The sequence below is a fragment of the Lolium perenne genome, chromosome 3, assembly GCF_019359855.2.
Source record: "Lolium perenne isolate Kyuss_39 chromosome 3, Kyuss_2.0, whole genome shotgun sequence".
NCBI classification, from domain to species: Eukaryota; Viridiplantae; Streptophyta; class Magnoliopsida; order Poales; family Poaceae; genus Lolium; species Lolium perenne.
In genome coordinates, this window is record NC_067246.2 from 232,217,462 (window position 1) to 232,230,826 (window position 13,365).

Consider the following 13,365-nt stretch of genomic DNA (forward strand, 5'->3'; position numbering starts at 1 on the left):
ACGCACGAAAAATGTTTTTGACCCGCAAGCTCCCCGGCTCTCACTATCTTTAAAAAACTATAAGACATTCTTATAAGTTATTAAAAATTCTGAAAATAATTCCAAAGATTGTTATCTCACAATAATGCAAAATCTCAACCTAAAATTCTTTTTATTTTGTGGTAGATAAAAATATAAAAATCTAATATCTTTTGGAGATTTGAAAATAACTACTCAAATCTACGCTTTTGCCATTTTTTGCATAGCTTAGAATGTAAAATATTTGAAATTGATACTTTACACGTTTGTGAGATAAATCGTTGACTATATGCGAATTTTTTTTCAGAAATTTTCGAAACTTAAATATGTATTTTATTTTAAAAAAACAAGACCACTAGTGCCCATGTCTATCAAATCTATGTCCATTTACGCAGCATTTGTTTCATTGTTTGTGCGACGCTGGCGAGGCTGCCACAAGCCCACGAGTGCAAGCCGTGCATGTACATGGGAAGGTAAAACACACACAAGGTTCGATTATAAATAGAGCGCCACACACAGCGAGTTTGAACTTCAAAGCTCCAACCACAACCTCACCAGCCACCAGTTCAGTTTACAAACCGTCTGCCAACGATGGGGATGATGGCGCCTAAGGCTATGGCGTTCGTGTCCTGTTGCTGTCTGCTCGTCGTGTCCACCGCCGCGGCACGTAGTCTCGCTGCCGACGGCGAGAGCTTCGGTGGCCGCAAGGACTACTACACTCCTGGCCCTACAGACCCGCAGCACTCCCCACCCTCACCGCCCAGCTGGACCTCCCCGACCACCCCTGGTAGCAACTACAACCCACCCTCGCCGTCCGCAGGGACTGATCCTGGTGGCCAGGACACCCCGCCGTCGCCGTCCAGCGACACCTCTCCCACCACCCCCGGTGGAGGCTACTACCCGCCCTCTCCGTCCAGCGGCACTGCCCCAACCTCGCCTGCTGGCGGGAACTGCCCGCCGTCGCCGTTCTCCGGCGTCTCTCCGACCACTCCCGGTGGAAGCTACTACCCACCCTCTCCGGCAAGCGGCACAGCGCCTACCACACCTGGTGTCGCGAACTGCCCGCCCTCGCCATCCAGCGGCACCTCTCCGACCACCCCTGGTGGCGGCTACTACCCACCCTCACCGTCAACCGGCACTGACCCGAACACCCCCGGCGGTGGCAGCTACCCGTCAACCCCAACCACGCCTGGTGGCGGCGGTGGCTACTCGCCATCGCCCACGACGCCTAGCGGCGGCAACTGCCCGCCCACCCCGTCCACCGGCACCTCACCGACCACTCCTGGTGGCTACTACCCACCCTCGCCGTCCACTGGCACTGACCCGAACACGCCCGCTGGCGGCGGCTGCCCGTCCACCGGCACCTCCCCCACCACGCCTGGTACTGGTGGGTACAGCCCGCCAACGCCTTGCATTGGCACCGCTCCGCCCTCGGGCACGCTAACGCCAGACGTGCCGTCAGCTCCGGGCACCCCAACTCCGTTCGACCCGAACACCCCGCCCTTCTCCCCGCTGGTGCCGACGCCGCCGACGAGCACACCCACGCCTTTCGACCCAAACACCCCACCCTTCTCCACTGGCCCTTACAGGTAAAACCTCTGAAAATCCTCAGCCTTGACACGATGCTTGTTGATAGTCTTAACGGTGTTGTTGTTTGGCCTTGCAGTTACTGGATGTCGCACCCGGGCGTGATCTGGGGCATATTCGGCTACTGGTGCCCCCTGGTGCGGCTCTTCGGCCCGAGCGCCGCCGTGCCATTCGGGCACGACCTCACCGTCCCGGAGGCGCTGGCGAACACGCGGGCCGACGGCGTGGGTGAGCTCTACCGCGAGGGCACGGCGTCGATGCTCAACTCCATGGTCAGCACCGGCTTCCCCTACACCACGATGCAGGTCAAGGACGCCTTCGGCGCCGCGCTCAGCTCGGGCAACAACCGCGCCGCCGCTGCGCAGGCGCAGCTCTTCAAGCTGGCCAACGAGGGGCATGCCATGCACTAGGCGACTAGGCGTACACGTTGGCCATACGCCGAGATGGCATGCCGTGGCACGCGACAACGTGCCAGCTAGAATCCCTAGGAGTACGTGTTTGATGTTATCCAGTGCTTGTATTAGGGGCAATGGTCAAGTGTCGTTTATGTGACCTGTGAATCTGTTCTACCTACGTTCCGCTCTTCTAACTATTTGTACTAGTTCCAGTACCAATGCAGGGACAATGTTGCCATGTTGGACTGAAAATAAGCACGTCAGTACTTGTGCATTCACCCTACTGTGATGCAGTACTCAACTTTGTAATCATTTCTGCCGGTCTAAACTGAATTTGCATGGCTCCTCTGATTAATTCAAGAAATTACCTCTACTGAATTTCCACGGGAAGAAGAATTTGGTTCTAGTGAAGAAATTTTTCATTAGCTTTGATCTAATGACCTTTTTCATTAAAATATGTACTATACGAGGCTAAAGATATGGCATTATAGCCAAGTTATCTCCATATGCCGGCTTACTAAGGTAAGCCGGATAATCTTGTTTGCAGCTAAAGTGTTTTTGACGAAACTAAAGGTTCACCGGGTTAAGAGCATCTTCAGCCGCGTCCCCAAAACGCGTCGGATTGAGCGTTTGGGGGACGTGTTTTGTTCGTGCCGCGTTTGGGGAACGTCGCTCCCCAGTCGCGTCCCCCAAACAAAATTTCGGAAATTTTAAACTTAACGAGATTCGATTAGATTCGTCCAAACTTACATAGATTCGAACGAAATTTAACTAAATTTAAACTAAACCTAATCTAGAACCACTTGCGGCGGCCGGAGGCGTCGTAGTACTGCTGGAAGTTGTACATCTCGTCGATGACGACCTCCTGCTTGACGCGCTCGGGGACGGGATCGTCCTTCACCAAGCCGCTTGGTCCTGCCTCACCGTCGTCGGTGAGGTCCACGAGCGGCTTGCCGGAGTCGCGGATGGACATGGCGATCGCCGTCTCGACGTCGCCCCTCCAGGAGTCCTTGTCGTTGAGCGACGCCAAGAACGCCGCCCGCGGACCTGGGCAGTCCTCGGGGTCGTCGCTGCTGGCGATGAGCCGCTGCTGTCGCTCGTACTCTGCCAGCAGCGCCGCCTGTGACGCTTCCTCCGGCTCGTGACGCTTCCTCCGGCTCCTCCTTCACCTCCGGCTTCGGGACGAGGAGGGAGCCGCCGCGCCTCCCTTGCTGCCGCCGGCTGCCGCTGCCGCCACGCCTCGTGTTCACGGGCGTCGCCGGCTCCTCCTTCACCTCCCGTTTGGGGACGGTGTAGGGCACTGAGCGGTACGACGAGGACGGCGTCGATAGCGTAGGTCCTGAGGAAGAATAGTGCGAGGAGGACAAGTACGTCATCCTCCTCGGCTGCCATTGCGGTCGTCCTCCTCGAGGAGACGGTGGCGGTGACGACGGCGTCTCCAACCTTGGAGCGCCGTTGCGGATGCCGCGGATGACGTTCTCGAGGGTGCGCCCCGGAACGCCCCAGAACAGGGCGCGGCCATCCTTGTTCCAGTTGTTGGGCCCGCCAAGGATCTCCTGGGTGTTGTGTGATGACGCGTCAAGCACACGCCCGTTGGGAACCCCAAGAGGAAGGTGTGATGCGTACAGCAGTAAGTTTTCCCTCAGTAAGAAACCAAGGTTATCGAACCAGTAGGAGATGAAGGCCACGTGAAGGTTGTTGGTGGAGGAGTGTAGTGCGGCGCAACACCAGGGATTCCGGCGCCAACGTGGAACCTGCACAACACAATCAAAATACTTTGCCCCAACTTAACAGTGAGGTTGTCAATCTCGCCGGCTTGCTGTAAACAAGGGATTAAACGTATGGTGTGGAGAATGATGTTTGTTTGCAAAGAACAGTAGAGAACAATGATTGCAGTACATTGTAATCAGATGTAAAAGAATGGACTGGGTCCACAGTTCACTAGTGGTGTCTCTCCAATAAAAATAGCATGTTGGGTGAACAAATTACAGTTGGGCAATTGACAAATAGAGAGGGCATAACAATGCACATACATATCATGATGACTAATATGAGATTTACTTAGGGCATTACGACAAAAAACATAGACCACTATCCAGCATGCATCTATGCCTAAAAAGTCCACCTTCGGGTTAGCATCCGCACCCCTTCCAGTATTAAGTTGCAAACAACAGACAATTGCATTAAGTATGGTGCGTAATGTAATCAACACAAATATCCTTAGACAAAGCATTGATGTTTTATCCCTAGTGGCAACAGCACATCCACAACCTTAGAACTTTCTGTCACTGTCCCAGATTCAATGGAGGCATGAACCCACTATCGAGCATAAATACTCCCTCTTGGAGTCACAAGTATCAAATTGTCCAGAGCCTCTACTAGCAACGGAGAGCATGCAAGATCATAAACAACACATATATGATAGATCAATAATCAACTTGACATAGTATTCCATATTCATCGGATCACAACAAACACAACATGTAGCATTACAAATAGATGATCTTGATCATGATAGGCAGCTCACAAGATCTAACATGATAGCACAAGAGGAGAAGACAACCATCTAGCTACTGCTATGGACCCATAGTCCAAGGATGAACTACTCACACATCAGTCCGGAGGCAATCATGGTGATGTAGAGTCCTCCGGGTGATGATTCCCCTCTCCGGCAGGATGCCGGAGGCGATCTCCTGAATCCCCCGAGATGGGATTGGCGGCGGCGGCGTCTCTGGAACTTTTCTCGCATCGTGGCTCTCGGTAATAGGGTTTTCGCGACGGAGAGTTTAAGTATGCGGAAGGGCAGAGTCGGGGGGCTCACGAGGGGCCCACACCATAGGGCGGCGCGGGCCACCCCTTGGCTGCGCCGCCAGGTGGTGTGGCCAACTCGTGGCCCCACTTCGTATCTCCTTCGGTCTTCTGGAAAGCTCCGTGGAAAATAAGACCGTGGGCTTTTGTTTCGTCCAATTCCGAGAATATTTTATGTGTAGGATTTCTGAAACCAAAAACAGCAGAAAACAGGGACTGGCGCTTCGGCATCTCGTTAATAGGTTAGTGCCAGAAAATGCATATAAATGATATAAAGTGTATATAAAACATGTGAGTATTGTCATAAAACTAGCATGGAACATAAGAAATTATAGATACGTTTGAGACGTATCAAGCATCCCCAAGCTTAGTTCCTACTCGCCCTCGAGTAGGTAAACGATAACAAGGATAATTTCTGAAGTGACATGCTACTGTCATAATCTTGATCAATACTATTGTAAAGCATATGAGATGAATGAAGTGATTCGAAGCAATGGTAAAGATAATGACTAAACAACTGAATCATATAGCAAAGACTTTTCATGAATAGTTCTTTCAAGACAAGCATCAATAAGACTTGCATAGGAGTTAACTCATAAAGCAATAAATTCTTAATGGAAGGTTTTGAAGCAACATAAAGGAAGATATAAGTTTTAGCAGTTGCTTTCAACCTTCAACATGTATATCTCATGGATAATTGTCAACACAAAGTAATATGATGAATGCAAATAAGCAAGTATGTAGGAATCAATGCACACAGTTGACACAAGTGTTTGCTTCTAAGATAAAAAGAAGTAGGTAAACTGACTCAACATAAAGTAAAAGAAAGGCCCTTCGCAGAGGGAAGCATGGATTACTATTTTTGTGCTAGAGCTTTTATTTTGAAATCATAGAAATAATTTTGTCAACATTAGTAATAATTCATATGTGTTATGCATAAGACATCCTATAAGTTGCAAGCCTCATGCATCGAATACCAATAGTGCTCGCACCTTGTCCTAATTAGCTTGGATTTCCATGGATTATCATTGCATTACATATGTTTCAACCAAGTGTCACAAAGGGGTACCTCTATGCCACCTGTACAAAGGTCCAAGGAGATAGATCGCATTTGATTTATCGTTTTTGATAAATCTCAACTTGAGGACATCCATACCGGGAAAGCATAGAAAACAGATAATGGACTCCTCTTTAATGCATAAGCATTCAACAACAGATAATATTCTCATAAGAGATTGAGGATTAATGTCCAAACTGAAACTTCCACCATGATACATGGCTTTGGTTAGCGGCCCAATGTTCTTCTCTAACAATATTCATACTCAAACCATTTAATCATGATAAATCACCCTTACTTCAGACAAGACGAACATGCATAGCAACTCACATGATATTCAACAAAAGTGTAATAGTTGATGGCGTCCCCAGAAACATGGTTACCGCTCAACAAGCAACTTATAAGAAATAAGATACATAAGCTACATATTCTTTACCACAATAGTTTTTAAGGCTATTTTCCCATGAGCTATGTATTGCAAAGACAAGGAATGAAGTTTTAAAGGTAGCACGCAAGCAATTTACTTTGGAATGGCAGAGAAATACCACATAGCAGGTAGGTATGGTGGACACAAATGGCATGGGTTTTGGCTCAAAGTTTTGGATGCACGAGAAGAATTCCCTCTCAGTACAAGGCTTTGGCTAGCAAGGTTGTTTGAAGCAAACACAAGTATGAACTGGTACAACAAAACTTACTGTAAGAACATGTCCATTACCCCATGTGTGGTTTTGGTAATTGATGACAATCCCTATGGACTAACGGTTGCATTGAGAATTGATCTTAGGTCAAGTCCATAGCTATGTGTTGGACTCAAGGTTGTAAGATGGAGAAGACGGAGTACAATGATGAAGATGGTGTCGAAGAGAGACAAAGACCGTGTTGAAGATGAAGAGAGAAGACGGCGTAGAAGATGGAGAGAGAAGACGGCGTTGAAGATGGATGACGATAGTGGTGTGCGTACAAGATGGAAGAAGACGGTGGCGTGTATGTTGAAGGAAGACAGTGGCATGTACAATCATGAAGAGTATGGAGGCGGAGCTTGCCGACTCGAGAAGAACGCGCAAGGACTAGGTTTGTGCTCGATAGGATAGTGGGTCGTATCATCGGAGAGAGCTCAAACCTTGCATGCATTGCATCGTGTTCTTGGTTCTTCTTGGTTCTTATGCATGAAACGGATTTCGGTTGCATCCCATGTTGCATATGCGAGAGTGATGATTTTCCTGATATACCGTATTGAGAGGTTACACCTCTATGACCATGAGAAAATCATCACTCACTCATTTGCATGATTTCACCTTGTAAAGATGTAGCTCTTGTCGCCCTCTTTCCAACAAAATTGGTTTCATGTCATTCGGAGTTGTCTAGCTCAAGTTATGGATTTTACATTGCATCTTATTTGGAAAAAGAAAAGAAAATCTCATTTTGGGCCGGGCGGTACCACCGCTGACGGTACCGGGCCCAATACCGCATCTGCTATTTTTCTTACTGGATCCAGACCGGTACCAGGCCGGTACCGGGCCGGTACTGCCGTAACTTATACGGTACAAAGCCCGGTACCCAGCCGGTAGTACCGGCCCAGCCCAGCTTGTTTTCTTTTTCTTCCTGCCTCCACCATCTTCTTTCGAACTGGGCCGCCGCTAGCTCACAGGCCCAGCACCGCAGCTCCACACCGCGGCCCAGCCAGCCTTGCCCTCAGCCCCGCGTTGGGCCGCCCCCGCCTTCGCTCGCCAGCCCAGCTCGCCACGCTACTGCTCGCTACCACCGCACGCGCTTGCATCGCTCCGATCGATTGGGAGAGCGGGGAGCCGCGTTGACCCGCGCGTCGATGGCTCCCGCCCAAGCCTCGATCCCCACGCCACCCTGCCTGCTGTAGCGCGCGCCCGCATGCATGTTGTTGCCTCTGCTGCACCGCTGCTCCATGGCCCCACCTGCTACCGCATGCGCTGCACTCTCTCTCTTTGCATCTGATTTGCTATTTTCTCAGCACAAGCGGTAGTACCGCCCCAGACAGCGGTACTACCGGTTTGGGGCGTTTTCCAGCTCGGGACGAGCAGAACTAAGCTTGGGGATGCTGATACGTCTCCGACGTATCGATAATTTCTTATGTTCCATGCCACATTATTGATGTTATCTACATGTTTTATGCACACTTTATGTCATATTCGTGCATTTTCTGGAACTAACCTATTAACAAGATGCCGAAGTGCCAGTTGCTGTTTTCTGCTGTTTTTGGTTTAAGAAATCCTAGTAACGAAATATTCTCAGAATTGGACGAAATCAACGCCCAGGGTCCTATTTTGCCACGAAGCTTCCAGAAGTCCGAAGAGGAGACGAAGAGGGGCCACGAGGGGGCCACACCCTAGGGCGGCGCGGCCCCCCCTTGGCCGCGCGGCCCTGTGGTGTGGGGCCCCCGTGCCGCCTCTTGACCTGCCCTTCCGCCTACAAATAGCCTCCGTGACGAAACCCCCAGTACCGAGAGCCACGATACGGAAAACCTTCCAGAGACGCCGCCGCCGCCGATCCCATCTCGGGGGATCCAGGAGATCGCCTCCGGCACCCTGCCGGAGAGGGGAATCATCTCCCGGAGGACTCTACGCCGCCATGGTCGCCTCCGGTGTGATGTGTGAGTAGTCTACCCCTGGACTATGGGTCCATAGCAGTAGCTAGATGGTTGTCTTCTCCCCATTGTGCTATCATTGTCGGATCTTGTGAGCTGCCTAACATGATCAAGATCATCTATCTGTAATTCTATATGTTGCGTTTGTTGGGATCCGATGAATAGAGAATACTTGTTATGTTGATTATCAAAGTTATACTTATGTGTTGTTTATGATCTTGCATGCTTTCCGTTACTAGTAGATGCTCTGGCCAAGTAGATGCTTGTAACTCCAAGAGGGAGTATTTATGCTCGATAGTGGGTTCATGCCTGCATTGACACCTGGGACAGTGACAGAAAGTTCTAAGGTTGTGTTGTGCTGTTGCCACTAGGGATAAAACATTGATGCTATGTCTAAGTACATTACGCACCATACTTAATGCAATTGTCTGTTGCTTTGCAACTTAATACTGGAGGGGGTTCGGATGATAACCTGAAGGTGGACTTTTTAGGCATAGATGCAGTTGGATGGCGGTCTATGTACTTTGTCGTAATGCCCAATTAAATCTCACTATACTCATCATGATATGTATGTGCATTGTCATGCTCTCTTTATTTGTCAATTGCCCAACTGTAATTTGTTCACCCAACATGCTGTTTGTCTTATGGGAGAGACACCTCTAGTGAACTGTGGACCCCGGTCCAATTCTCTTTACTGAAATACAATCTACTGCAATACTTGTTCTACTGTTTTCTGCAAACAATCATCTTCCACACAATACGGTTAATCCTTTGTTACAGCAAGCCGGTGAGATTGACAACCTCACTGTTTCGTTGGGGCAAAGTACTTTGGTTGTGTTGTGCAGGTTCCACGTTGGCGCCGGAATCCCTGGTGTTGCGCCGCACTACATCCCGCCGCCATCAACCTTCAACGTGCTTCTTGGCTCCTCCTGGTTCGATAAACCTTGGTTTCTTTCTGAGGGAAAACTTGCTGCTGTGCGCATCATACCTTCCTCTTGGGGTTGCCCAACGAACGTGTGAAATACACGCCATCAAGCATATTTTCTGGCGCCATTGCCGGGGAGATCAAGACACGCTGCAAGGGGAGTCTCCACTTCTCAATCTCTTTACTTTGTTTTTGTCTTGCTTAGTTTTATTTACTACTTTGTTTGCTGCACTAAATCAAAATACAAAAAAATTAGTTGCTAGTTTTACTTTATTTGCCATCTTGTTTGCTATATCAAAAACACAAAAAATTTAGTTACTTGCATTTACTTTATCTAGTTTGCTTTATTTACTACTACTAAAATGAGTAATCCTGAAGTTGAAGTTCGTACGTTTAAGCAACGAGGGGGAGAATGTTTGAGAGATGCTTGGTATAGAATTAGTGATGCCCATAATAGATGCACTAAGAAACACTCCACCATTATTTTACTCAGGAATTTTTATGTTGGTATCTCTAGCTGGAATAGATATGTTCTTGATAGTCTCGCAAAAGGTGACTTCCTAAGTACTCCTGCATTAGAAGCTAGTTGCATTATTGAGAGTTTATTTGGAATACCCCCTGTTGATAAAGTTAAAACTGAAATCTCTCTTGAAGATGTTATGAAAAAATTGGAAACCATAGAGAAAAATTTTCCAAGTATTGAAGCTGAATTGGAAATGTTACTTGATAAAACTGATGAACTTGATAAATCCTTAGGAGGAATTGATGAAAGAATTAGTGTCCTAGGAACTTGTGTTGTCCATGATGATCAAATCAATAGGATTGATGAACTTGAAAAGGCTATGGGAACCTTGGGGTCAACATTTTCTTCTCTTAAATATAAGGAGAAAGCTTATGTGGGTAAGGAGCAAAAGTTTATGTATGTCTCTAAAGTGCCTAAACCAAAGAAGTATTATTATAGGCCTAAAATTGACAAAGCCCTTAGTACCACTGCGGATGGGGGAGCTCATAATAACGATACACCACTCTCCGATAATACTTGATACACACTTTCTGCGCCTAGCTGAAAGGCGTTAAAGAAAAGCGCTTATGGGAGACAACCCATGTGTTTTTACCTACAGTACTTTTTTTTATTTTGTGTCTTGGAAGTTGTTTACTACTGTATCAACCTCTCCTTATCTTAGTTTTGTGTTTTGTTGTGCCAAGTTAAGCCGTTGATAGAAAAGTAAGTACTAGATTTGGATTACTGCACAGTTCCAGATTTCTTTGCTGTCACGAATCTGGGTCCACCTCCCTGTAGGTAACTCAGAAAATTAAGCCAATTTACGTGCATGATCCTCAGATATGTACGCAACTTTCATTCAATTTGAGCATTTTCATTTGAGCAAGTCTGGTGCCATTTTAAAATTCGTCAATACGAACTGTTCTGTTTTGACAGATTCTGCCTTTTATTTCGCATTGCCTCTTTTGCTATGTTGGATGAATTTCTTTGATCCACTAATGTCCAGTAGCATTATGCAATGTCCAGAAGTGTTAAGAATGATTGTGTCACCTCTGAATATGTCAATTTATATTGTGCACTAACCCTCTAATGAGTTGTTTCGAGTTTGGTGTGGAGGAAGTTTTCAAGGATCAAGAGAGGAGTATGATGCAACATGATCAAGGAGAGTGAAAGCACTAAGCTTGGGGATGCCCCGGTGGTTCACCCCTGCATATATCAAGAAGACTCAAGCGTCTAAGCTTGGGGATGCCCAAGGCATCCCCTTCTTCATCGACAACATTATCAGGTTCCTCCCCTGAAACTATATTTTTATTCCATCACATCTTATGTGCTTTTTCTTGGAGCGTCGGTTTGTTTTTGTTTTTTTGTTTTGTTTGAATAAAATGGATCCTAGCATTCACTTTATGGGAGAGAGACACGCTCCGCTGTAGCATATGGACAAGTATGTCCTTGGTTTCTACTCATAGTATTCATGGCGAAGTTTCTCCTTCGTTAAATTGTTATATGGTTGGAATTGGAAAATGATACATGTAGTAATTGCTATAAATGTTTTGGGTAATGTGATACTTGGCAATTGTTGTGCTCATGTTTAAGCTCTTGCATCATATGCTTTGCACCCATTAATGAAGAAATACATAGAGCATGCTAAAATTTGGTTTGCATATTTGGTTTCTCTAAGGTCTAGATAATTTCTAGTATTGAGTTTGAACAACAAGGAAGACGGTGTAGAGTCTTATAATGTTTTCAATATGACTTTTATGTGAGTTTTGCTGCACCGGTTCATCCTTGTGTTTGTTTCAAATAAGCCTTGCTAGCCTAAACCTTGTATCGAGAGGGAATACTTCTCATGCATCCAAAATACTTGAGCCAACCACTATGCCATTTGTGTCCACCATACCTACCTATACTACATGGTATTTTCCGCCATTCCAAAGTAAATTGCTTGAGTGCTACCTTTAAAATTCCATCATCACCTTTGCAATATATAGCTCATGGGACAAATAGCTTAAAAACTATTGTGGTATTGAATATGTAATTATGCACTTTATCTCTTATTAAGTTTCTTGTTGTGCGATAACCATGTTCACTGGGGACGCCATCAACTATTCATTGTTGAATTTCATGTGAGTTGCTATGCATGTCCGTCTTGTCTGAAGTAAGAGAGATCTACCACCTTATGGTTAAGCATGCATATGTTAGAGAAGAACATTGGGCCGCTAACTAAAGCCATGATCCATGGTGGAAGTTTCAGTTTTGGACAACAATCCTCAAATCTCAAATGAGAAAATTATTAATTGTTGTTATATGCTTATGCATAAAAGAGGAGTCCATTATCTGTTGTCTATGTTGTCCCGGTATGGATGTCTAAGTTGAAGAATAATCAATAGCGAGAAATCCAATGCGAGCTTTCTCCTTAGACCTTTGTACAGGCGGCATAGAGGTACCCCTTTGTGACACTTGGTAAAAACAATGCATTGTGATGATCCGGTAGTCCAAGCTAATTAGGACAAGGTGCGGGCACTATTAGTACACTATGCATGAGGCTTGCAACTTATAAGACATAATTTACATGATGCATATGCTTTATTACTACCGTTGACAAAATTGTTTCATGTTTTCAAAATCAAAGCTCTAGCACAAATATAGCAATCGATGCTTTTCCTCTATGGAGGACCATTCTTTTACTTTCAATGTTGAGTCAGTTCACCTATTTCTCTCCACCTCAAGAAGCAAACACTTTGTGTGAATTGTGCATTGATTCCTACATACTTGCTTATTGCACTTATTATATTACTCTATGTTGACAATATCCATGAGATATACATGTTACAAGTTGAAAGCAACCGCTGAAACTTAATCTTCTTTTGTGTTGCTTCAATGCCTTTACTTTGAATTATTGCTTTATGAGTTAACTCTTATGCAAGACTTAATTGATGCTTGTCTTGAAGTGCTATTCATGAAAAGTCTTTGCTTTATGATTCACTTGTTTACTCATGTCATATACATTGTTTTGATCGCTGCATTCACTACATATGCTTTACAAATAGTATGATCAAGATTATGATGGCATGTCACTCCAGAAATTATCTGTGTTATCGTTTTACCTGCTCGGGACGAGCAGAACTAAGCTTGGGGATGCTGATACGTCTCCGACGTATCGATAATTTCTTATGTTCCATGCCACATTATTGATGTTATCTACATGTTTTATGCACACTTTATGTCATATTCGTGCATTTTCTGGAACTAACCTATTAACAAGATGCCGAAGTGTCAGTTGCTGTTTTCTGCTGTTTTTGGTTTAAGAAATCCTAGTAACGAAATATTCTCGGAATTGGACGAAATCAACGCCCAGGGTCCTATTTTGCCACGAAGCTTCCAGAAGTCCGAAGAGGAGACGAAGAGGGGCCACGACGGGCCACACCCTAGGGCGGCGCGGCCCCCCCCTTGGCCGCG

The 13,365-nt window shown here is 46.3% G+C and overlaps 1 protein-coding gene across 1 annotated transcript; it reads left to right on the forward strand.

Moving 5' to 3' along the window:
* Positions 1 to 541: 541 nt before the first annotated feature.
* LOC127343657 (uncharacterized) lies at positions 542 to 2,278 on the forward strand. Its single transcript, XM_051369822.1, has 2 exons — positions 542 to 1,607; positions 1,685 to 2,278. Exons 1-2 carry the CDS (start codon positions 610 to 612, stop codon positions 2,013 to 2,015), a joined length of 1,329 nt encoding a protein of 442 aa, XP_051225782.1. The 5' UTR covers positions 542 to 609; the 3' UTR covers positions 2,016 to 2,278.
* The last annotated feature ends 11,087 nt before the right edge of the window (positions 2,279 to 13,365 follow it).

Excerpts from the sequence above, each read along its gene's own strand:
- LOC127343657 (XM_051369822.1), top strand. The coding sequence starts at position 610 with ATGGGGATGATGGCGCCTAAGGCTATGGCGTTCGTGTCCTGTTGCTGT. Across the intron at positions 1,608-1,684 it reads TTCTCCACTGGCCCTTACAG|TTACTGGATGTCGCACCCGG; the intron begins GTAAAACCTCTG and ends TTGGCCTTGCAG.